This window comes from Pangasianodon hypophthalmus, chromosome 20, assembly GCF_027358585.1.
Source record: "Pangasianodon hypophthalmus isolate fPanHyp1 chromosome 20, fPanHyp1.pri, whole genome shotgun sequence".
Lineage (NCBI taxonomy): Eukaryota > Metazoa > Chordata > Actinopteri > Siluriformes > Pangasiidae > Pangasianodon > Pangasianodon hypophthalmus.
The window spans coordinates 9,772,926-9,797,186 of record NC_069729.1 but is presented as its reverse complement, the minus strand read 5'-3'; the positions used below and the strand labels follow the sequence as shown (position 1 = coordinate 9,797,186).

At 38.7% G+C, this 24,261-nt stretch overlaps 1 protein-coding gene across 3 annotated transcripts in view; it reads left to right on the top strand.

The window, feature by feature from the left end:
• Positions 1-24,261, top strand: part of sulf2a (sulfatase 2a) — a 78,806-nt gene that overhangs the window by 46,653 nt on the left and 7,892 nt on the right. For 2 of the 3 annotated variants that reach the window (XM_026935494.3, XM_026935493.3), the window contains exons 2-16: positions 3,368-3,603; positions 3,805-4,044; positions 6,878-7,029; positions 7,331-7,500; positions 12,387-12,537; positions 12,680-12,855; positions 14,949-15,077; positions 15,232-15,288; positions 15,492-15,618; positions 15,708-15,903; positions 16,184-16,421; positions 16,564-16,660; positions 16,756-16,850; positions 17,030-17,089; positions 17,229-17,395. In XM_026935494.3, the coding sequence (XP_026791295.1) occupies positions 3,405-3,603; positions 3,805-4,044; positions 6,878-7,029; positions 7,331-7,500; positions 12,387-12,537; positions 12,680-12,855; positions 14,949-15,077; positions 15,232-15,288; positions 15,492-15,618; positions 15,708-15,903; positions 16,184-16,421; positions 16,564-16,660; positions 16,756-16,850; positions 17,030-17,089; positions 17,229-17,395 (2,254 nt within the window). In that variant the 5' untranslated portion in view covers positions 3,368-3,404. Of the gene's footprint in view, positions 1-3,367; positions 3,604-3,804; positions 4,045-6,877; positions 7,030-7,330; positions 7,501-12,386; positions 12,538-12,679; positions 12,856-14,948; positions 15,078-15,231; positions 15,293-15,491; positions 15,619-15,707; positions 15,904-16,183; positions 16,422-16,563; positions 16,661-16,755; positions 16,851-17,029; positions 17,090-17,228; positions 17,396-24,261 lie in introns of those variants that run through there. The other variant, XM_053227110.1, reaches the window with a different exon arrangement.

Here is a 24,261-nt window from a genome sequence, read left to right as displayed (position 1 = left end):
ACAACAAAGAGCCTTCGAACAGCATCAAGAGGCAACTCAGTATGCCACCAGATCTTGCCTTATATAATACAAAAGCTAACACAATCATTTCTGCTGATTCATCTACATATGGGCTGGGAGCAGTGTTACATCAAAAACAAGAGAACAAAGAGTTAAAGCCAATAGCTATGCATCTTGAGCACTTACAAGTGCAGAACAGTGATATTCTCAAATTGAATGTGAATATTTCTCTGACTTCCTGGTGAGTCTTACTTTTTATGTGGAGACGGATCACATACCTCTATTGCCTCTCTTGGGATCAGAGAATGTGGACGAGACATGAGATTGATGTTCACTTACACCATCTCCCATGTTCCAGGCAAAAGTAGCACTACAACTGACTTACTCTCTAGAGCTCCAGAAGAGGGGAATGGTGACAGGCTGATACTGTTCTGATAGAGGGTACTTAGAGGAACTGAATGATAACCTAAGGGGCAGAATAAACCCCCACACTCAGTGGAATGCATGGGTAGTCTACTCCATCTTTCCTAGAGAGAGGGGAAAAAGTGTTAAGAGGGTTTTGTGCCATAATTTTGCAAATGTTATTGTCAAAAGGGAAGTTGATTAATTTGAGTGAAATGTTTTGAAACTAGGGTCGCATACAAAAGGGATTTAGAACACAGTATTCATGTATGTTTACTTTGTGGAAGTGAACCCAAGTACTGTATGCTGTTGCCGGAATGATGAATATGAAATGAGCTTACACAGCTCCCAAGGGGGATGCAGTGTAAAGGGCTAATTAGCTACTCGTAGGCTGAGGAGTCAATTCATAATGATTAAGTGAGAGTCGGTTCAAAAGAAAAATAAAAGAGCTATTTGGAACTCAAGACTGGTCATCATGCTGTCTGCTTTAATAACAACCATCTTGGTCATACCTAACACAGCAATGGATAAGACAAATATAACACCACAAATCCATATCAAGGAGAAAAAGACATTATTAGCTTGTCCATTTATCCACAACACAATTGTATTACAATCTCCTCCTAATGTTAAGATTTGGTCCGTTTGTATGTGGTAGTTTGGTGTCGTTTAGAAATGCACATACAGCACAAAGTTAAATTTTGTAAACAGTGGGCCAACAATCAGAAAGAGAAATGACACCTCCTCTGCTCCTTTGCTCTTCTACTTTTTTGAGTACTTCTTTAAGAAAAGACAAGCTGCATTTTCAAAATTCACAAATGAGCACAAATGAGTACATGTGACTTATAACAGTGGTATGCTGTTGGCCATCAGGGAAGTGAGCAAACTGTATTTTTCGAAGAAAGATGACATAAAAAATGATTTCATTAAATGGTTTCATTATGAATACTTTTTTTTTTTTTTTACAAAGTTTCAGAGGTGCTGGATCCACACAAATAATTCTGTAATGCATATTAAATCTGACAGCTACCAGATCCTGCTCCTGCAGTACTGCCTATTGAACATAATGCACATTTCCCAGACCTCCTTCAAAGTAAGGAAAACCATGAATTGCCATTCAAATTCCACAACACCAAGTAATGCAGTATTTCTTGAGGAAAAATTCTCAGTCAAATGTAAAGTTGTAGTATATTAGGTATAATTGAAATGTGAATTATAACCATAGAGTAGATTTATTTGGCCTTCCAAAAGGTGGAATTCATGAGCTAAAGTCTTTAGATCAAATAATTTATCTATTGGGTTATGGCATTATCCATGCATTCAGAGTTTAGAGTAAGCAATTAGTTACATAGTGGCATAAGCAATCAGGACCCTGATACAAGTGTGTAGTAGTTTCACCCCTGGTGTGTGTGAGAATGGTTGGGTTCCATTCTCACTGGAATGGTTACGGTATAAATAATAACTTTTCAGAATAATACAATTTTGCGAACCTCCTACCCATATATGTTTAATATTAAGAGGGTAGATTTTTTCCCGTTAGACAAAGGAGTTATTACACAGAATGGGTGTTGAAATGGTTTGTACAAAAAGTGGTTTTTAATTTGCCTTTTTCTGCTGAGGAGATTTGTCATGCCAAGCTCAGTAGCTTTTACAGGTGGCGGTGAGAGCTGCGGGTGGTGAGAGCTGCCCAAACCATATCTGGAACGGCCTTACCATCACTGGATGGTACCATGCCAGAGCCATCAGGATAGCCACAAACATCATCAAGGACAACAGTCACCCCCAGCACAGCCCTTTCACACTCTTACCATCAGGCAGATGCTACAGGAGGGTTAAAGCCAGAATATCAAGGCTGAATAACATTTTTTACCCACAGGCCATCAGGCTTGTGAATGACACCCATCCGCTGCCTCTCCCCCCTTCACTACAGACAAAGATTACCCTTTGACTATATGAGGTGTCAACTACCCCATCCTTCCTAGACACACACACCCCTCAATGCAAACATCATCAGAGACTACAGACTAACTTTGCATACTTTGTGCACACACATACATCCAATAAGCAATATGGACTCATCTACCTCTACAGGACTTTGTACATGCATGTCTTCTTTGTTACATTGCACACAGTACACTTTATACATTCAATAATTTTTGTCTCTTGCATTTTTGCACTATTAGTAATTTTGTAGTTGTAAATTTGTAATTTATGCCTTGTGTATTATTTTCTTATGTCCTTAATTTATGTCATAGGCTGCTGGAGGATTCACAGAGTAGGAATTCATTGTATGGTGTAACAGACTGTTTCCTGTACATATGACAATAAACTCTTGAATCTTGAAAATTGCTGATGTGACCTGGGCAGAATTTGAGTGTGACACCCCTGCTTTAAAACATAGTCATTTTCTGACAGCTTGAACTAGTTTATAAAATCTTCTTGTTCCCGATCCAATATATGGCACCAGTACATTCACCAATACTTGTATCATTCACCCCTCAGTAGCTTCATTTGGCCTACTGCCAATAATCTCCAGACAGATTGCCATTTGTTCAGCTGTGTTGATCATTGATGTGGGCAAAGACAGCCACTGTTATATCATGCATCAATGGTTAAGGCCAAAAGCAGAAATAGGATCTTTTATTTTGAAGACGTTATAGGCCATTATTTTCTGTGATGTGAGTTGGAGCGAGAGAATGAGAGATACTTGGAGAGACCATAGAGCAGAGAGAATCCCTGCAGCTGCTCATGTTTTTGAGGGCAATAAATGTTGTATGTGGCTAAGGCATAGTGAAACAACTGCAGCACTGTAGGAGTAAATTGTGGAGCTCACACATTGTAAATTGTATAATAGTTTGACAATCGATCTTGAAATCAAATTATTTTCCTTTGTGCAGTGTTTGAAATAGATTTGCTATACATGGTTGTACATGGTTAATGTTAATATTTTATATGTTCTTGACAGATACACTAAGAAGAGATATACATTACAGTACTGAACAATGTGGTACTGGCTGGACATTGCTATGGCAGTGTGGAAATCAGCCACCATCCTTCTCTTCCTTGTGGGGTACTTCTTCCTCACTGATGCCTCCATGCACCTATCTGGTCAGACCCTAAAGTCTCGTTTGCACAGGGAGCGACGCCACATTCGGCCAAACATCATCCTCTTTCTCACTGATGACCAAGACATAGAGCTTGGTGAGCTATGTCTAAGGGGAAGAGGGATTAAAAATAAAGGACACTACCTCAGCCTGCAAAATGGAATTTAACCTGTAGCAATTTTGTCACTACCATGATGAAATAATGGCCTTGTTACTGGCCTTTGACCTGTTCCTATCACTACATTTTTGGTATATGTCTCTCTCTCTCTCTCTCTCTCTCTTCCTTTCATTCTCTCAGGGTCAATGATGGCCATGAACAAAACAATGCATATAATGATGCAGGGAGGTACTCATTTCTCCAATGCATTTTCTACCACTCCCATGTGTTGCCCATCTCGATCCTCTATTCTGAGTGGAAAATATGTGCACAACCACCACACCTACACCAACAATGAGAACTGTTCATCACCTTCATGGCAAGCCCACCATGAACCTCATACCTTTGCTGTTCACCTTAACAGTTCAGGCTACAGGACTGGTTAGTGCTCAGTAATTTGAATTGAAAATATCATATGTACAGTCATGGGAAAAAGAAAGTACAACTTCCTTCAATTAAATATTTTTTATTTACCAGGGCCAAAATAACAATTGTGTGGTCCTTGCCAACTTCTATAAACAAACAAATAACCTCAGGTGACAAAAAAAAAAAAAAACACAACAGATTTGAATATGTAGTCATTTTTTCCCCAAAAAATTAAACCAACATTCAGAAACCAGGTGGACAAAAATAAGTACACCCTTCTTACTCTCTTACACTCTTTACACTCTTTCTTACAATCATTAAAAGAGTAATTAGCAGCCAGGTGTTACTAATAAAATGTAAAGATTAGTTAATTTTCAAGAAATGTGACTACCTCTATTAAAGCAGAACCTTTGGCAGTTCGGTGTACTGGAACACTCATGTGTACGTCTATGTCAGGCCAAGAAGAGAGGACATCAGCCATGACCTCCGAGAAGCAATTGTAGCTGCTTATCAATCTGGGAATGGTTATAAGGCCATCTCCATACAATTTGAAAGTCACAGTTCTACAGTGAGAAGGATTGTTTACAAACTGGGAGCATTCAAGATAGGTGCCTGTCTTCCCAGGAGTGGGCATCCTAGCAAATTCTGTCCAAGGTCAGACCGTTAAATGCTCAGAGATATTAACACACCAGGAAAGTGACATCTGCATGGCTAAAGAACTAAATAAAATCAAGGTGTTGGAATGGCCAAGTCACAGTCCAGACCTCAACCCCAATGAGATGCTATGGTGGGATCTTAAGAGAGCTGTCCATAAACAAATGGTCTCAAACATCAATGAACTGAAGCAATTCAAACTAAAGTAGAGTGAGTCAAAATTTCTCCAAAACGATGTGAGAGACTGATAAACTCCTACAGAAAAGTTTATTTCCAGTTATTGTTGCTAAAGTTGGTTCTACATGTTACTGAATTATAGGGTGTACTTATTTTTTTCCCAGCTGGTTTCTGAATGTTTGCTTTTTGTGAAAAAAAATGGCTACATACAATGGATTAAAAAAGTCTACACACCCCTGTTAAAATGGCAGATAAAAAAAAAAATGAAAGCAAGATAAATCATGTCAGAACTTTTTCCAGCCTCAATGTGAAATTACCACATATACAAATTAATTGAAAAACAAACAGAAACAGTAGAAAAAATAGGAAAAATAAAAACATTACTATACAACTTGTTGCATAAGTGTGCACACCCTTTTATAATTGGGGATGTGGCTGTGTTCAAAATGACAACATTAACATTAAGATAACATTCAATATCATGTTCAAAAGTAATTATCATACAGCTGTCATCAATTAAATTATTAAGTCCCAAAAAAGATCAGCTGTTTCTGTAGGATTTTCTTGACATCTCCTTGGTTTCATCCGACTCCTGAAGCCATGGTCCACAAACAGCTTACAAAGCATGTATGATATCTCACTTGTCAAAAGATATCGATCAGGAAAGGGGTATAAAAGAATTTCCAAAACATTAGATGTACCATGGAACACCGTGAAGGCCACCATCAACAAGTGGAAAAAATGGGGCACCACAGTGACATTAGCAAGAACAGCATATCCTTCCAAAATTTAAAAAAGGACAAGACAAAAACTTACCAGAAAGGCTACCAATAGACCTACGGCAACATTAATGGAGCTGCAGCAATATCTGACAAGTACTAATTTCTCTCTGCATGAGACAACAATCTCTTGTATTCTTCACATGTCTGAGCTATGGGTCAGAGTGGCTAGACAGAAGCCCTTTCTCACAAAAAAAACATCCAAGCTCAACTAAATCACCCCAGACCATGTGGCAAAATGTATTATGGTCTGAAGAGACCAATTCCAAAAGGTATAATAATTTCATAATTCCAAAAGGTATGTTTCATGCAAAAAAAGCACGTCACTGAAAGAACACCACCCCCAGCATGGTGGTGGCAGCATCATGCATTAGGGCTGCTTTTCTGAAGCCAGAACTGTGGGTTTTATCAAGGTGGAGGGAAGCACGAATAGCTACAAATACCAGCCAATTTTAGTACAAAACCTTCAGGTGTCTGCTAGTAAGCTGAAGATGAGAAGGAATTTCACATTTCAGCATGACAGTAACCCAAAGCATACATCCAAATCAACAATGGAATGGCTTAACCAAAAGAAGATCAATGTTTTTGAATGATCTAGCCAGAGCCCAGACCTGAATCCAACAAAAAAATCTGAAGGAGGCTGTGCACAGGAGATGCCTTTACAATTTGATGGATCTAGAATGTTTTTGCAAGAAAGAGTGGGAAAATATTGCCAAGTCAAGATGTGTCACGCTGATAGAAAAGACTGAGTGGTATAATAAAATCAAAAGGTGCTTCAAGAAAGTATCAGTTTAGTGGTGTGCACACTTATGCAACTGGGTTATTGTAAGCTTTTTTATTATTCCTTTTTTCCCTAAAAAAGTTTCTGATTGTTTTTCACACTCACAATTTGTGCAATTTCACATTAAAGGTGGGAAAAGATCTGACATGATTTATCTTAGTTTAATTCTTTTACTTCACCAAAACCTGCCATTTTAAAAGGGGTGTGTGGACTTTTTATATCCACTGTATACAAATCTGTTGTGGTTTTTGTTGTCACCTGAGGTTATTTTTTTTTTATAGAAGTTGGTGAGGACCACACAGTTGTTATTTAAGCCCTGATAAAGAAAAACATAGAATTGAAGGAGGGTATACTTTTTTCCCATGACTGCAATTTTATTTTATTTGATATCACACAGTTTGTGTTTTGCTTCTTGATACTGCTCTATTAACTATTAGATAAATATTGTCTCTTACAGCCTTCTTTGGGAAGTATTTGAATGAGTACAATGGCTCCTATGTGCCACCTGGATGGAAGGAGTGGGTAGCACTAGTGAAGAACTCTCGCTTCTATAACTACACCTTGTGCAGAAATGGAGTCCGGGAGAAGCATAACATGGAGTATCACATGGTTCTGTCCAATGCTTTTGTTTATTTTTCTTTTTCTTTTAAATGCCTACATAAATTAATTGAAGTACTATTCATGGATAAAACCAAGTACTCGATTTCATGTTTATAGTTTTTATGATATCTGCTACAGGTATTTAAAATAGTTACTTAGCCTTTACCCAAGATATACAGAGATATCCCCCCAACAAAGTTCAGGTTTACATAGCTTCAGTGAAATTATAGTTATAATATAGTTATAAACCCTATATTATTTTAAAAGACTCTTATTTTATTGATTAATTGACAAAATTCTTAATTTATAGGACTACTTCACTGACCTTATTACAAATGATAGTATCAGCTTCTTCCGGATGTCTAAGAGACTGTACCCCAACCGGCCTGTGATGATGGTGCTTAGCCATGTTGCTCCTCACAGCCCAGAAGATGCGGCGCCACAGTACAGTACAGCCTTTCTGAATGCCTCTCAACACATGTAAGCATACAATCCACAAGAGTGGTTCCAGTCTTGGAACTATTAGAAACTATGGAAAACCTATAGCAAAATTATCAATTAATTAAACCTATCCCAAATTTCTCCTAGGGGATCAATAAAGTACATCAATCTGTCTATCTACCTACCTACCTACCCATCTCTATCTTTCTCTCTTTTTATTTCTAATACTTGGATGCAAATCCTTTGCAGTCAATGACTGCTTGAAGTCATTGCCTGAAATGCTGAGTTTCCTCCATTGAGATGCTTTGCCAGGCCTTTACTGCAGCTGCCTTCAATTGCTGCTTGTTTGTGGGTCATTCTGCCTTCAGCTTTGTCTTCAGTAAATGGAAAGCATGTTCATTTGGGTTGAGGTCAGGTGACTGACTCAACCATTTAAGAACATTCCATTTCTTGGTCTTAAGAAGCTCTTGGGTTGCTTTCTCAGTATGTTTTGGGTCATTATCCATCTGTACTGTGACATGTCCAATCAGTTTTGCAACATTTGACTGAATCTGAGCAGAAAATATAGCTATATTTTATCTACTTCTATCAGGAGTCACATCATCAATACACACCAGTGACCCAGTTCCATTGGCAGCCATACATGCCCATGCCATAACATTCCTTCTCCACACTCTTCTCTTCGCATAATTCTGGTACAAAGTTCATGATTGTTTCATCTGCCCAAAGAATCTTGTTCCAGAACTGGGCAGGCTTTTTGTTGTCTAGCAAAGTCTAATCTGGCCATTCTGTTCTTGACTGTTATCAGTGGTTTGCATCTTAGGGTAAACCCACTGTATTTACATTCATGAAGGTGCCTCTTGAATGTAGACTTTGAGAGTCTTCTTGACTTGGCTAGATGTTGTGAAGGAATTTTTCTTCACGAAGGAAAGAATTCTGTGATTATCCACTTTTGTCTTCTGTGGTCTTCCTTCTTTTTAAGAATGTACCGAATTGTTGATTTGGCCACTCCTAAAGTTTCTGCTATCTCTCTGTTAGGTCTGTTTTTTTTTTCATTCTAATGATGGTCTCCTTTACTTGCATTGACACCTCTTTGGACTATCTATTGAGAGTTCCCATTAACAGCAACCAAATGCAAATTCAACACTTGGAATCAATTTCAAGACCTTTTATCTCCTTAATTTATCATGAAATAATGGAAACAGGCCACACTTGGCCATGAAACTGCTTATCAGTGATTTGTCCAATTACTTTTGAGCCTGTGAAAATGGAGATACTATGAAAAAATAATTCCTAAACAGTTAATGCAATATTTTTGTTAAATCCCTTGAATTAAAGCTGAAAGTTTACATTTCAATCACTTGATTGCTTCATTTCAAACTCATTGTGCAAATCTCTCTCTCCCTCTGTACATTATATATATATATATATATATATATATATATATATATACACACTATATATACACACACTATATTGCCAAAAGATTTGGGACGTCTGCCTTTACATGCACATAAACTTTAATGACATCCCATTCTTAATCTGTAGTGTTTAATATGGAGTTGGCCCACCCATTGCAGCTATAACAGCTTCAGCTCTTCTGGGAAGGCTTTCCACAAGGTTTAGGAGTGTGTTTATGGGAATTTCTGACCATTCTTCTAGAAGTGCATTTGTGAGCTCAGGCACTGATGTTGGACGAGAAGGCCTGGCTTGCAGTCTCCGCACTAATTCATCCCAAAGGTGTTCTATCGAGTTGAGCTCAGGACTCTGTGCAGGCCAGTCAAGTTCCTCCACAGCAAACTCGCTCATCCATGTCTTTATGGACCTTGCTTTGTGCACTAGTGCGCAGTCATAATGGAACAGGAAGGGGCCATCCCAAAACTGCTCCCACAAAGTTGGGAGCAAGATATTGTCCAAACTGTCTTGGTATGCTGAAGCATTAAGAGTTCCTTTCACTGGAACCAAGGCGCCAAGCCCAATCCCTGAAAAACAACCCCACACCATAATCCCCCCTACACCAAACTTTACACTTGGCACAGTGCAGTCAGGCAAGTACCATTCTCCTGGCAACCAGACAGAGAAGCGTGATTCGTCACTCCAGAGAACACGTCTCCACTGCTCTAGAGTCCAGTGGCGGCGTGCTTTACACCACTGTATCCGGCGCTTTGCATTGCACTTGGCGATGTAAGGCTTGGATGCAGCTGCTCGGCCATGGAAACCCAAATTTAATCTGAAGGCCACACAAAGTTTGGAGGTCTGTAGCTGTTGACTGTAGAAAGTTGGCGACTTCTGCGCACTGTGCGCATCAGCATGCGCTGACCCCGCTCTGTGATTTTACGTGGCCTACCACTTCGTGGCAGAGCTGCTGTTGTTCCCAATTGCTTCCACTTTGGTATAATACCACTAACAGTTGACCGTGGAATATTTAGGAGTGAGGAAATTTCACGAATGGACTTATTGCCCAGGTGGCAACCTAACATGGTACCACGCTTGAATTCACTGAGCTCCTGAGAGCGACCCATTCTTTCACAAATGTTTGTAGACGCAGTCTGCATGCCTAGGTGCTTGATTTTATACACATGTGGCCATGGAAGTGATTGGAACACCTGAATTCAATGATTTGGAGGGGTGTCCCAAAACTTTTGGCAATATAGTGTATATGTATATAGTGAGGTCCAGAAATATTTGGACAACGACAGAGTTTTTGTGATTTTGCATTTATACTCCACCAAAATGGATTTGAAATGAAGCAATCAAGATGTGATTGAAATGTAGGCTTTCAGCTTTATTTTAAGAGGTTCCACAAAAATATGGCATTTACCATTTAGGAATTACAGCCATTTTAAGCAAAGTACTTCCATTTTCAGGGGCTCAAAGGTATTTGGACAATTGACTGACAAGAAGTTAATTGACCAGGTGTGGTCCATTCCCTCGTTACTTCAAGACAAATGAAGCAGAGGTCTGGAGTTGATATCAGGTATTGAGTTGGCATTTGGCAGCTGTTTGACTGGTTCTACCAATATGAAGTCCAAGGAGATCTCAATGCAAGTGAATGAGGCCATCATTAGGCTGAAAAAACAACATAAATCTATAAGAGAGATAGCAAAAACCTTAGGTGTGGCCAAATCAACAGTTGGGTACATTCTTACAAAGAAAGAAAGCATTGGTGAGCTCAACAACATCAAAAGGCCTGGAATACATGGAAGACAACTAAAGTGGATGATTGCCTAATCCTTTCTTTGGTGAAGAAAAACCCCTTGACAACATCAACAGAAGTCAAGAATACTCTGAAGAAGGTAGTCGTATAATTGTCAAAATCTACAATCAAGAGACGCCTTCATGAATGTAAATACAGAGGGTTTACAACAAGGTGCAAACCACTGGTAACATTCAAGAACAGGAAAGCCAGATTAGACTTTGCCAGAAAACATCTAAAAAAAAAAAAAGCCTTGATCTGGAGTAAGATTCGTTGGACTGATGAAACCAAGATTAACTTGTACCAGAATGATGGGAAGAGAAAAGTATGGCAAAAGAAAGGAACAGCTCATGATCCAAAGTATACCACATCATGTGTCAAACATGGTGGAGGAAGTGTTATGGAATGGGCATGCATGGCTGCCAGTGGAACGGGCTCACTGGTGTTTATTGATGATGTGACTGCTGACAGAAGTAGCAAGATGAATTCTGAGGTGTATAGGGCTATACTCTCTGCTCACATTCTGCCAAATGCTAGAAAACTGATAGGACGCCACTTCACAGTGCAGTGGATAATGACCCTAAACATACTGCGAAAGCAACTCAAGACTTTTTAAAGGCAAAGAAACAGAATATTCTTCAATGGCCAAGTCAGTCGCCTGATCTCAACTCAATAGAGCATGCTTTTCACTTACTGAAGACAAGACTGAAGGCAGAAAGACCCATTAACAAGCAGCTACTGAAGGTCGCTGCAGTTAAGGCCTGGCAAAGCATCTCCAGGGAGGAAACTCATTTGCATTTTGAGAACATGGGCTCCAGACTTCAGGCAGTCATTGACTGCAAAGGATTTTCATCCAAGTATTAAAATTTGGTTATATTTACAATTATGTCACTTTGTCCAAATACCTTTGAGCCCCTGAAAATGGAGGTACTTTGTTAAAAATGGCTGTAATTCCTAAATGGTAAATGCCATATTTTTGTGGAACCTCTTAAAATAAAGCTGAAAGTCTACACTTCGATCACATCTTGATTGTTTTATTTCAAATCCATTGTGGTGGTGTATAAAGGCAAAATCACAAAAACTCTGTTATTGGCCAAATACATCTGGACCTCCGGACCTGACTGTGTATATATATATATATATATATATATATATATATATATATATATATATATATATATATATATATATAGAGAGAGAGAGAGAGAGAGAGAGTATAGAGTCACAAAGTATGACAGCATAATGTTTGAGTCTTTTGCCACTTTTGGCTATGGTTGATTTTGAGGGATTATATATCTATTTTTAGCAAATTATTTTCTTGATTTTGGGATATTTTATAAAGCTGTCACCTTCTTTACAAAATGCGTACTGTAAATTCATTAAATGTAATCAAATGTGATAGAGGTGCAAACTAATCCTGTGTTTCTGCCACAAAGAAGCAAAAGTCGTGAATATTCAGGTCTGTTACAACCCAAAGTAGAAATTGGCCACAGTACATAGTACTCTGTTACAATGAATTTTCCCTTTAATGGAATGGCTATTATTTTCACTCATTATGTAATACAAGATTGCATTCTATGCCAAGCTGCTCTAATCACACAAAAACAGCCAAAATATCTGCAGTTCTGAAGCACAATAAAGTTATGCTATGAAAGGTAATTGAAAATGTTATCAGCTTTTTACAAAAGATTTTTTTGTAAACAATTTCTGCTTGTAATTGTCCCCTCAGCACTCCAAGCTACAATTATGCCCCCAACCCGGACAAGCACTGGATATTGCAATACACTGGCCCTATGAAACCTGTTCACATGCAGTTCACCAACATGCTGCACAGAAGACGACTACAGACCCTGCTCTCTGTTGATGACAGTGTAGAAAAGGTGCAAAATCTCATTCACTTCATCTAACTATTAATGAATGTGAATGTGCCCACCCCTGCTGCAGTGTTTGAGGACAAAACATCCAATGCTTTTTGACCCTGAGAAAAAAAATGTGCTTGTCTGTTTCTCTTTTCATTGAAAGGTGTACAATATGCTGGTGGAGATGGGGGAAGTGGAAAACACCTACCTTATCTACATGTCTGACCATGGTTACCACATTGGCCAGTTTGGCCTCGTTAAGGGCAAGTCCATGCCCTATGAGTTTGATATTCGTGTTCCCTTTTATATACGAGGTCCAAATGTGGAGGCAGGCTCCATGTGAGTTGCAAATTAGACAAAATGCTAGTTATGCATGTAACTGTGGTTATATGAAACCCATTTAATATGGAGCTTGGAAGTTGTATTTGAGCTGGAAAATGTTTGAATATGAATTTCATACAGTATATTTGACTTATATACGTCACATTAAATAAAAGTCTTTTTCTCTGGTTTATTTAATTTACATTTTTACATGTTAAAACATTCAAAACATTCAAAATTACATGCTAGGTGTTGAGATTTTAAAAAATCAGAACCCTATGTACAAATCTCAGAAATAGAGACTTTATGTAAACTATGCCAAATTAGACACTTTCAGAGTGGTCAAAGACAGCAAATCAGCATCACAGTCAAGTAGAACATAAATCCTTTTTAATGTGTTCGACCACTCTGAAGTGTCTACATTTCAATGGGAATCGCGCTGTATTTTGAGATTAAAATTTAGGGTTCTCAGGATAAAAAGAAGTGTGTTTAATGTGATGTGTATATAATTAATATATACAAAATACAAAAAACCCACAAAAAAATCCTTGCAAGAATAGTCTCACAATATGCATAGGCTCATGAGAAGGAACTATAAGGGACTTGAGCACAAGGGGAAGGTCAAACACAGGGCTCCTATGGGGACTGTGATGGATGACAGTACTTTTAGGTAATAATTAGCCTATGGGACCTTCAAGAGATGCCATACATGCTTAAAAATGACTGCTTCACTCACACCACTGGGAGGGGCAATATTAACATTGTACTGCAGGACATGTATCAGGCATTCTATATGCTCACTCTCATTGAAGACAGTAAGTTTAATAGTCTGATTAACAAAGTTTGGTGATATGAACCCTGGATTCAGCCACATTTCAAACACATCTGGCCACCAACCCATACAAGGCAAGCTCATTGGGTTTTTAACTCCCCACGTCTCTAAGCTGAACTGATTTCTAGCAGGAGGGTAGTTTTCAAAGAGAATCACTTCGAATAAGCTCCAGGAAAAGGCTCACGAGGTGGATTTTCAAGAGGGACAAGGGTGAAGTCCAACGCAGTGGTGCTAGGGGACTGTGATGAATGGCAACACCTTTTTCCTTTAGAAAGGTATTAATTAGTCTATGGGGCCTTAAAGAGATGCCATCCATGGTGCTGTGGTGTGTTGGCTGCCACGTGCACCTTTAGGGTATGTGGACGCCTCACTATCACACTCATATGTGCCCATTCCAAAATAATGGGCATTAACACAGATATGGTTCCCTCTTTTCTTCCCTTTTCTCGAGAGGCTTTCCACTAGATTTTGGAATATGGCTTTGGGGATTTGTTCTCATTCAGCCACAAGAGCAGATTGGGCACTGATGTCAAGTGAGAAAGTCTGGTGTGCAGTCAGTGTTCCAATTCACCTCAAAGGTGTTCAGTGGGACTGAGGTCAGGGTTAGGGCCACTCGAGTTCTTCTGCATCAAACTTGGCAAACCATGTCAGACTCCTTCCAAAACTGACAGAGTTGAATGTGTTGGCTCAACTGGTATGTCATTATAAGCCTGGAAGCACCTTCCTGACAGACTTGTAGACATAGCATCATTGTGCTCATCTGATAGAGTGTGACAGATGATTAGCCACTGAGCTATAAGATCTCAAGGAGTTGAGATCAGCAATGAATATTGGCAGTCCTTGCCTTACGGAAGATTCAGACACTGCATGAACTTGGGGCTAATGGGTGCTATGGATAGAAAAACAAACTCACTAAAGTTGAATGGAATAAGAAAAAGACCCTCCCCAGATTCAGAGGACAGGAAACCTATATCTCTGAGCACCACAAGCCAATTATAGCTGCATACACTGTTCTTGTAGTCTCACCTATTTACAAATGAAAAGTAGACAGAGAATGATTCATGTATGATGGCAGAATTTGTGACAAATACTGATTCACATATCACAACATTTCCTTGTTGGAGAATCACATCATATGTGCGCAGGTGTTATACACCATCTCTGGTGGTTATCATATCAGAGGCTGATTCAATTTGTGACAACAGCAAAATGCAAAGATTTCAGTAGTCCCACTCTTTCAGAAACTTGGCCAATGTTAAGTTCTCTTATCTTTTTTCAGTAACTCCCATATAGTTCTCAATATTGACTTAGCACCCACCCTTCTTGATATGGCTGGAGTTGACATTCCTGTGGACATAGATGGAAAATCAATTCTCAAGCTACTAGAAACTGACAAACCAATCAACAGGTACAGCTTCCAAAGACATAACATTATGCTTCTACTTCAGCTATCAGCAAAGCACTTGTGCTCTCATTAATTGAATATAAGTTCAAACACTGCATGTACAATATATCTGTAATTTGCTTTTATGGTAGCTTACATAATATCTGTCTCTTTTCAGGTTTCTGTTTAACAAAAAGGGGAAAGTGTGGAGAGACTCTTTCCTGGTAGAGAGAGGGTAAGTATTTACTGGGGATAGGTAGGGAAGTAACTGTTTATTAAAGTACTTAAAATGTATCTTACAAAAAGAATCCAACTTTATCCATCAACATGGATGATAAATCTCATTTCCAGACACATCAGATGAAATATATTAATGAATTAGAATCAACTTTATAAAATAACTGTAGGTTTGAATCTATTATCCCTCTAACTGCACAGTAAGCCTTTCCATAAGTTACCCAATGGAAAAGAGGATACCTGGGAGAATTCACTGCCTAAATACCAGCGTGTTAGAGAGCTCTGCCAGAAAACAGATTATCAGACCGCTTGTGAGCAGCCTGGACAGGTGTGTAAAGTAAAACACACACACACACACACACACAGACAGCTGAGTGACCTCACACTCACTCACACTTTGTTTCCTTCTATCTGCAGAAATGGCAGTGTGTTGTGAACTCCTTGGGTATGCTGACACTTCATAAGTGTAAGAGAACCTTGGATCGCTATGTCCCACATGATCAGGGCATGATGGCTAGTAATGCTCATCTGTACAGGCCTGGATCCCCTCCACAGTACTGTAACTGTGAGCCTGATGTGCCTTTCAAGAGGAGGAAAGCGCTCTTTAAGAGAAGTGTGTCTGAAACATGCTATGTGAATATTTATTTAAATAAATGTTTGTCTCAGAGCCATTTGCAAATGTAGCATCTAGATATTTATATCTATGATTGCAATCTTGTGGTTATAATAGCAGAAAAAGTAAAGGACTTTTTCTGTAGTTTAGTGTAATTTTTTTAGTAGTTTTGTGATAATTGATGCACTACTACAATAGAATGCACTCCCTATATATACACCACATAATATGAGACATTTTAAATAAGAAATTCATATATCATTTTGTTCCTTTACTCCAGAAATGAAGTCAAAGAAGACTTTGTCTCAGAATCGTTGGGCCCGTTCGCTCCCACCTCATCTGGACAGTACAATGTACACTCTGGATCCGGAGCAGGGTTACCAGCACATTGTACCAAATAACATCCGTCCCAGACTGGGCAGGAAAAAGGCAGTTTATGAGGGTTATGAAGAGTACAGTGGAATGGAACCTATAACCAAAAACCTCACACCACACACAGCCCTGAAAGTCACTCACAGGTTAGACTCAGACAGGATTTTGAATAGGAGATGTGAATAAATATACTCATTGTTTATATGTAAAAGTTTATGTAACTTAATGTTACCGTTAGCACTGTAGTGTTTGAGTGTGCTGAAAATCTCAGTATAGTGCTTGTTTTAGGTGTTCAATATTGATAAATGACACAGTGATATGTGATGGTGGAATGTACAAATCACTCCAGGCATGGAAAGACCATAAACTACACATTGAACATGAGGTTGGATTGTATATCATTACTGAAGTCATTTTTTAATACTGTCACAAAGAGAATATAGTCATGTGCACAATATATCTTTCTTCCTTTATCGATAGATTGAGACGCTACACTCCAAAATAAAAAACCTTAGAGAGGTCAAAAGTCATCTGAAAAAAGCTCGACCAAAGGAGTGTGAATGCCACCACAATGTGTGAGTATAAAGTTTTATTTTAGGGGCAAGGGCAAGCCAAGGCAATGGAAATTTAGTAGACACTCTGGGAAACTAAAAAAACTGTATGAAATCACTCCATCACAGATAAGTAACCCCATATTTACCAGACACTGTTAGTTTACTTTTGTTGTGACAATGTACATTCCTTTGTGTTTAAGTTATCAGTACAAGAACAGAGCACTCTTCAGAGTCAGATCAGGTCAGATGCATTCTCTAAGGTGAGTCAGAGTTACAGGTAAGCTTGAATGGCAGCTGTTGACAGAGATAAATGATTGAACATTGCTAGTACTTGCCACATTTCAGTATGTCACCACTCCGATTATATTCACCCATTGACTTATATTCACTTTGCCTTAGACTGGCATCTAAAGGTAAGAGTCAGTGGCTGCTGAAGGAGCAGAAGAGCAGGAAGAAGTTGCGGAAGCTGCTGAAGAGCCTTCATTCCAATAACACATGCAGTATGCCTGGCCTCACCTGTTTCACCCACAATAACCAGCATTGGCAGACTGCCCCCTACTGGACAAGTAAGACACTCTAACATGGATATTACATCCTGTGGGATTAGAGTCTCTGGGTGACATCACCTTTGTGATACAGAGGCAATAGGTATCAGTATATTATTCCCTTTAAGCAGAATGCAGGATCGCACTCTTTGATGCATAAGTCCAACTAAATATGTTGAGAATAGGTCATCAAAAAAAGGTGTTTTTTTTTGCATTTTTTTCAGTGTAAGAGGCAGCATCTACCATTAAAATCACAGATGTGTCTACTTGGATGGAAATAAAACTGTTGGTCAAAAAGCAGTAGTTAATTTGGTTGTTAAATTTTCAGAGGAGGAGGGAGAAGACATTGACATGGCCATTGGCTTAGCCAGGAATTAATTTCAGTGGTGATGAGCATGGGTTAAAGTGAACTGGAATGATGTGGAATGACATTCCAGCACCCTCAGAAATTTGGAGAGTAAAAGATTTTTCTGCTCTGTGATGGACATCACAGAAACAATAAGGTGCAATTATGTTTCTCAGAAAAAAAGAGCCAGTTATATTTTATCTTTAACAGATCACCCAGTTTGTTGTCCATAGTGTAATCTGACAGATGTGCAACTGTTTACTTATACTATTATTACTGTTTAATCATAACATGATTGAGTGGTTTTGTGGTTTTGGTTTGGAACAGTGCTCCTAGTGGTTGATCAAGGAATTGTGATATGTATCACGTATACGTACAGCTCAGCTCCAAATTTATCACATTTCTCTGGATCAAAATGTTCTATGTCCTTAGCCAGGTCATCGAGTTATTTTAAATGTGAGCCATCATTAAGGAACCAGTGCTCATGCTGGATTATAAGTGGACAAATAACTAGGCCCTTTATGACCATGCTCTGATTGAGAAGACGGAACATAGTGATGTGGTATATGGGACCTAATCTAGGAGGCAGTTGAAAGTACTCTTCATGCTGTTCATGGACTGATTCTACTCTCCTTGGGGAAATGTCATGAGCATCACATTCTCGTGATGGTGACAGCACAGCATGTGATCTTCATGGATGTCATGGTAATGTGCTCCAAGATCACTGATGTGAATCTCTGATTCATGGAGAAAAGGATGAATGGAGGTAGAATGACATGTCATGGGGAGGTGAGAAATAAAGGTAAGAGTGGGACGATCTAAGTGGGGCACATTTGATCCCTCACATAGTGAAAAGGTGGTTGAATGCACAGCTCTGTCAGTCCGTGAAGAGTGAGGCTCATCTATGGGATCACTTGTCCTTTGGAGAACAAGTGGTCTACTGACCGAAAGCCAGAACCTACAGCTTCATGGGATGGTGGAAACTTTTGGCTGGTGGACTCAGCTGTCTGGTCAATGCCACTGAGCTTCAAGGAGGCCTGATGTTCTGCTGAACTTGTGGTTTCACCCGTGGCTTAAGCAATGTTCAACCTATACACAGTCTCTGTTAAACCTTAATTCCTGGTCAGAATCTTCCTCTTCATTGCTTCCCTGCCTGTGGTGTTTATGGGTCAGATGCTCAAGCCCTTGCTGCAGATCCTCAAGTTCTATGTTACTCTTTCTGTAGAAACGTAAGAGTATTCTTTCCAGAGCACTTGGAATGTTTAAATTTACCCCATGCTGAATGGCAGACACAATATATCTGATTATATCTTCACAGTCCACCAGAAAGTACTGCTAAATACTCCTTCCCTCGACGTCAGAAAGACCTGACCAAAAAAGTTATTGAGGTATATCTGTTCCAGTCGCAGGGACTGTTCCCCTGCAGTATGACTAGAACTGGAACTCATATCTGGGCCTATCTAGTTTAGCTAATTATAACAGATTAATAAAGCACTGGACACCTTAGCAACACAATGCTTCTGCACTGATGTAACACTACAGAAAAGGATCTCCTAGATCTGAAAATATACTAATAAGCCTTTAATTATCAAGAGAGTATTAATGCCTCTGCACTGACTTCAACAATGCAGGAAGGGATCTCTTAGATGTGGAAACAAATTACTAATGCATTACATCTCAGAATGCTAATACCACTGGTTACAGCTGACAACAATATCATCTAATACAACTAATACAATTGTTAATCGGATTTTTAATCAGAAAAATTTTAGTTGGGGTTGTTACATTCCAGAATGATCAGAAACATTCACTGGACATGCTATTAATATTTATTATAAAAATGGGACACACTGGAATGCTGCTTTGAGTCAAAATGGGGTCATTTATTATAATGCCCATACATGTTTTTTTTTTCTTTTTTGTGTGGTTTTGTGGAGTTGTTGTTTTCTGAAAACTGGAAGCCCCTCAGGCTTCTGCAGTTTGTTCTTTAAAACTCAATAGCAAAGTAAAAACCCTGCATTTGCATAACTTATTTTGTTTCATCCTGTGAGATCAACAACCACTATGAAGTGTTGTATCTGCATTTATATTCATTTAGGATGCATTATTCTGTTCAATCCAAAAAATATATTTGTAATCAAAGCAACACTTTGTATACTAGATACATCATACAAAACAGCATCAGATCAGGTCAAATTCAGATTACAAATAATAAACCACTCTACTAGAAATGAAAACAAACTATATTTTCTATAACTACTTAAGCCCAGATGCATAGTATCATTTAAGGTGTGGGGAGTCCCATTCATCGACTCACTTGGTCCGAGGAGACTGAGGCACTTAAGATGGCGCACTGAACAACCCTTACTCAAAGTGGTAAGGACAGCATTATCAACTAATATGTAAAACATGCCGCTGAATTGTAGTCATACAATTTGCGCAAGTATAGTTAACTAATCCAACAAGTTATTCAAAGCAAAAAGGTATATAAGTAGCTAATGTAACATCTTAAAATATAATGGTAAACAACAATCAACATTTACACTCAGCACAACATACTTTTTGAGGAAAGATTTTCTTCTCTGCATGATCTCCATCTAGCTGTGGCACCTGCAGTATGTTACTGGTGGTGAAGTGTGGTACAGTGCAGTGCAGGAGATGTGAGCAAAAACAACAAAAGGATTATAGGAGTCTATCGGAGGACAGGTTACCTGTAGCTCCAGCCATAGTCATAAGCTGGCAGACCTGGATCATAATTAGGGCTAGATGGGGCTGAAGCCCTAGAACCTGAGCTTGAAGGGGCCCACTTATCTGCTGCACCTGATGCACATCAGACCTGCATCTAAAAAAGATTTAAAAACGCATTGACATTGACAGGGCCCAGGAATTATTTTAAGGGGGGATGAGGAAATATATTAAGTAAAAATCACCATGTGTACAATTCAACTTAGAAGTGTGACAAGCTCAATTTACCATAAAAAAATTAACATGTTAGTAATAGCAGAACATGACTTATTTATTTGATGTTTGGGAGATTAAATATGGACTCGTAATTATGACTTTGTAGGTGTTCTATGAACATCACAGCACAGCTACTGCGCAAAACAATGTTATACATACCGTTGAATAGTCTGTTAGACCTTCTCCTATAAACTGTCATGTCAATGCCGGAGTCTGCATCACACTACGATTCCCAAAATGCATCGCCTACAAAAATAGTCACCGCAAACCACAGCTCCCAAACTGCTTTGCAGCCTACAGAAATGGCCACCACAGACTACACCACCAACATATATAAATTGTCATGTTCACAGTCACCATCATACTGATTACATTCTAGTTTTGATTCTCATGCCTTGCCTGATTTAGTTTGTGTATACATTACCTAACCCTTGCCTGTTTGTTGACTACGACTTTGCTTCTCATTTTGAATTTGTTTGCTAGTTTTATAATGAAGCATTCTAACCTGCAATAGCCACCATCTCTGCAGCCTTACATAAGTGTCCTATTATACTGTAGTTTCAGAGCCCAAGTTATTGGTGTTAATTGATGTAATAATAATAATGTTATAAATGAATTTTTTTTTTTTTTTTTTTTACATAGTTTAGACCCTTCAAGGGCTCACAAAAAGTCAGAATTTGAGTTGACACACCTGTTATTGCACTCTGAATTCATATTTGTCTTTAATAGACCTTTTCACACTTTTTGTTACAATTAAGTAATAAGTAGTAGAGTTTCAAAAATAGATAGTGAAGAATGGCATCAAATACAGCTCGTACTCACTGCAGTGTCCCTAAATGCAGAAATAATTCAAGCAAAAAACAAAATTTGAGCTTTCAGTCATTTCACACTGAAGTCCTTGTGAGAAATACAGTAATTGCATTTGTACTATTCACTGCGATAAGGGTGAGCATTTTAAGATGCAGGAGGTACAGTATGTCTGTAGCCAGCATTTAAAGAATCTGACTACTCAAAACCACTGGCCATAACACCTACAACATGGGGCTATACACTCTGGATTGGTATGTACAGATCAAACATCTGTTGGCCAAACAGAGAAAAGCCAGCTGTGTGTAAGACCTGCTTCTGCTGCAGACCATGACTACACAGCAGTTCCTTCTCCAGGTAAGTGAGCTAGCTATAAACAGTCCCCTCCAAAGGTATTGGAATGGCAAGGCCAATTCCTTTGATTTTGCTATAAAATAAAGACATTTGTTTTTGAGATCAAAATATAAATGGCAAAATAGATCAGAATTTCATCTTTCATTCCCTGATATTTACCTCTAGAAGTGTGAAAAGTATAGAAACAGATAGTCTTAAAGTAAATAGCACTTAATATTTGGTTGCATGCAAGCTGACGACCCACTGACATCACCAATCTGTTGCATTCCTCTTTTATGATGCTTTTGCAGGCTTGTACTGCAGCTTCTTTCAGTTATTGTTTGTTTCTGGGGGGTTTTGCCCTTCAGTCTCCTCTTCAGGATGTGAAATGCATGCTCAATTGGGATAAGGTGTTTGACCTGGCCAGTCTAAAACCTTCCACTTTTTCCCCCTGATGAAGTCTTTTGTTGTTTTGGCAGTGTGTTTTTTGGTCATTATCTTGCTGCATGATGAAGTTCCCTTCAATTAGATTAGATGCATTTCACTGTAAATTGGCAGACAAAATGTTTCTGTAGAAATCTGAATTCATTCTGCTGTTACCATCATGAATTACATTATCAATAAAGATTAACGAGCTCATTCCAGTAGCAGTCATGCAAGCCCAAGCCATGACATTACCTTCACTATGCTTGACCAATGAAAATGTATGTTTTTGACTGTAGGGCCCGGACCACCCACTGGCCCAATGACGATGTCCAACGGAATGGCAAAAGGCTTGCATATGACTGTCTTTCATTTATGCGATATATCAACATTTGAAATAACAATTTGTTGACTTTTATTATGATCCTATTTTTACTTCATCCGACTCCACTTATGAAGGATTCTCAGAGATATTAAAATTCCAATCTTAATCATTAAATTTATCTTGACATTTGATTGTCCTATTTAACCCTTTACTTAGATTGTGCTGGTTCATTTGGATTTCAATGTCGCTTAGAGTCTCGCACTGGCCGGTCTTTTGCCATCTCTCCTTAAATACCCAGATAATCTCACGGTCACAAACTCACCAGTCTTGGTCATTAGATATAGGTGATTGAATAATACTGTTTAGATGGCTGCACATGCTTGCTCTTTTCAAAAAAGTACTTTGTTTAGTCCCCATAGATCTCTACACACTTAATTAGAGCAACATTATCTCTAGTCAGAGGTCATCAGAACTATCAGAACAGCTTACTACTATCAGAACAAGTGGACCAATTTTACTTTTCTATAATAGTAGCTTTGTATAGTCATGCTAAGGTTTCCCATGTACACTTAGCCAGAATAATATTATAATAATCAGAGGTTAAGGCTCACCCTGTTTAGATTGGTCGATCAATACTATGTTATTCTAAAGGGAAATTCCTTTTAGCCTTTATAGTCCAAGTACACTTAACCAAAGCAAAGTTGTTAGCCCGAACTCTAAAATCTCAGTTGGCATGCCCCTGGATTTTAGCCTGGACTAACCTGGTCGCAGATTTGCTGTAACACGGACTTAACGTAATCTACTAGAGCCAATAATTTCAGGGTAGGTCAGAATAAATTCAAACATAATTTATTGACCAGGTAATTCCAATAATTCTTAATCCAAAACAGAAGATAATAAGCAGTGATCAATAATATAAAAACGTCACATAAAACACAAATAAGAGGATTCGAAATGTTTACCTGGCAATGAAACAACACACAATAATTGAGTCTTTTGCCATCTCTTCCTAAATACCCAGATATTCAATGTCTGTTGTAGAATGTACCTTATTTGCATACAGTATATGATTTGTATGAGGGACCCAGGGAGGGTACACCCTCAATGGCATGCAATATTTTTCTACATTTTCTAGATCTTAGTGGTGGTTTGAACTGCTGCTGAGGGAATGAAAATTTTTCCAGATGCACTGAGACCTTTTGAGTGATACGAAACATGTATAGTCAATGTCTTACTCACATTAAACATACTGTCTAATGCACATAGATCTTGGGTGACTAAGATGATCTCAACACAGACAGAGAAGTGGAGGGAGAGTGAAGAGAGCAAGTTGGAGGAACAATAGTGAAGTGTGATCTTCCAGTCTTCACTCAGTGTGATGTGTTATCTCGGATGAAGCTGCTAATTTTGTGGGAGAGAGTTCAAATGTTATTTCTCATAAGAGTCTGTTGTTTTCTCAGACAACAGTTCTCTCCGGGTTCAGACATCTTGGCACCAGAATTACTTGATCATGAGCAAATCCTTTCTCTTCCCACACTTTGGCCTTTCCATAACTTTGATAGAGTTTAGTCTTCTGACTGCTGATGAGTGGTTTGTATCTTGTGGTATGACCTCTATATTTCTGCTCTTGAAGTCATCTTTGAACGTTGGATTGTGATACCTTCACTCCTACCCTGTGGAGGTTGTTGAAGT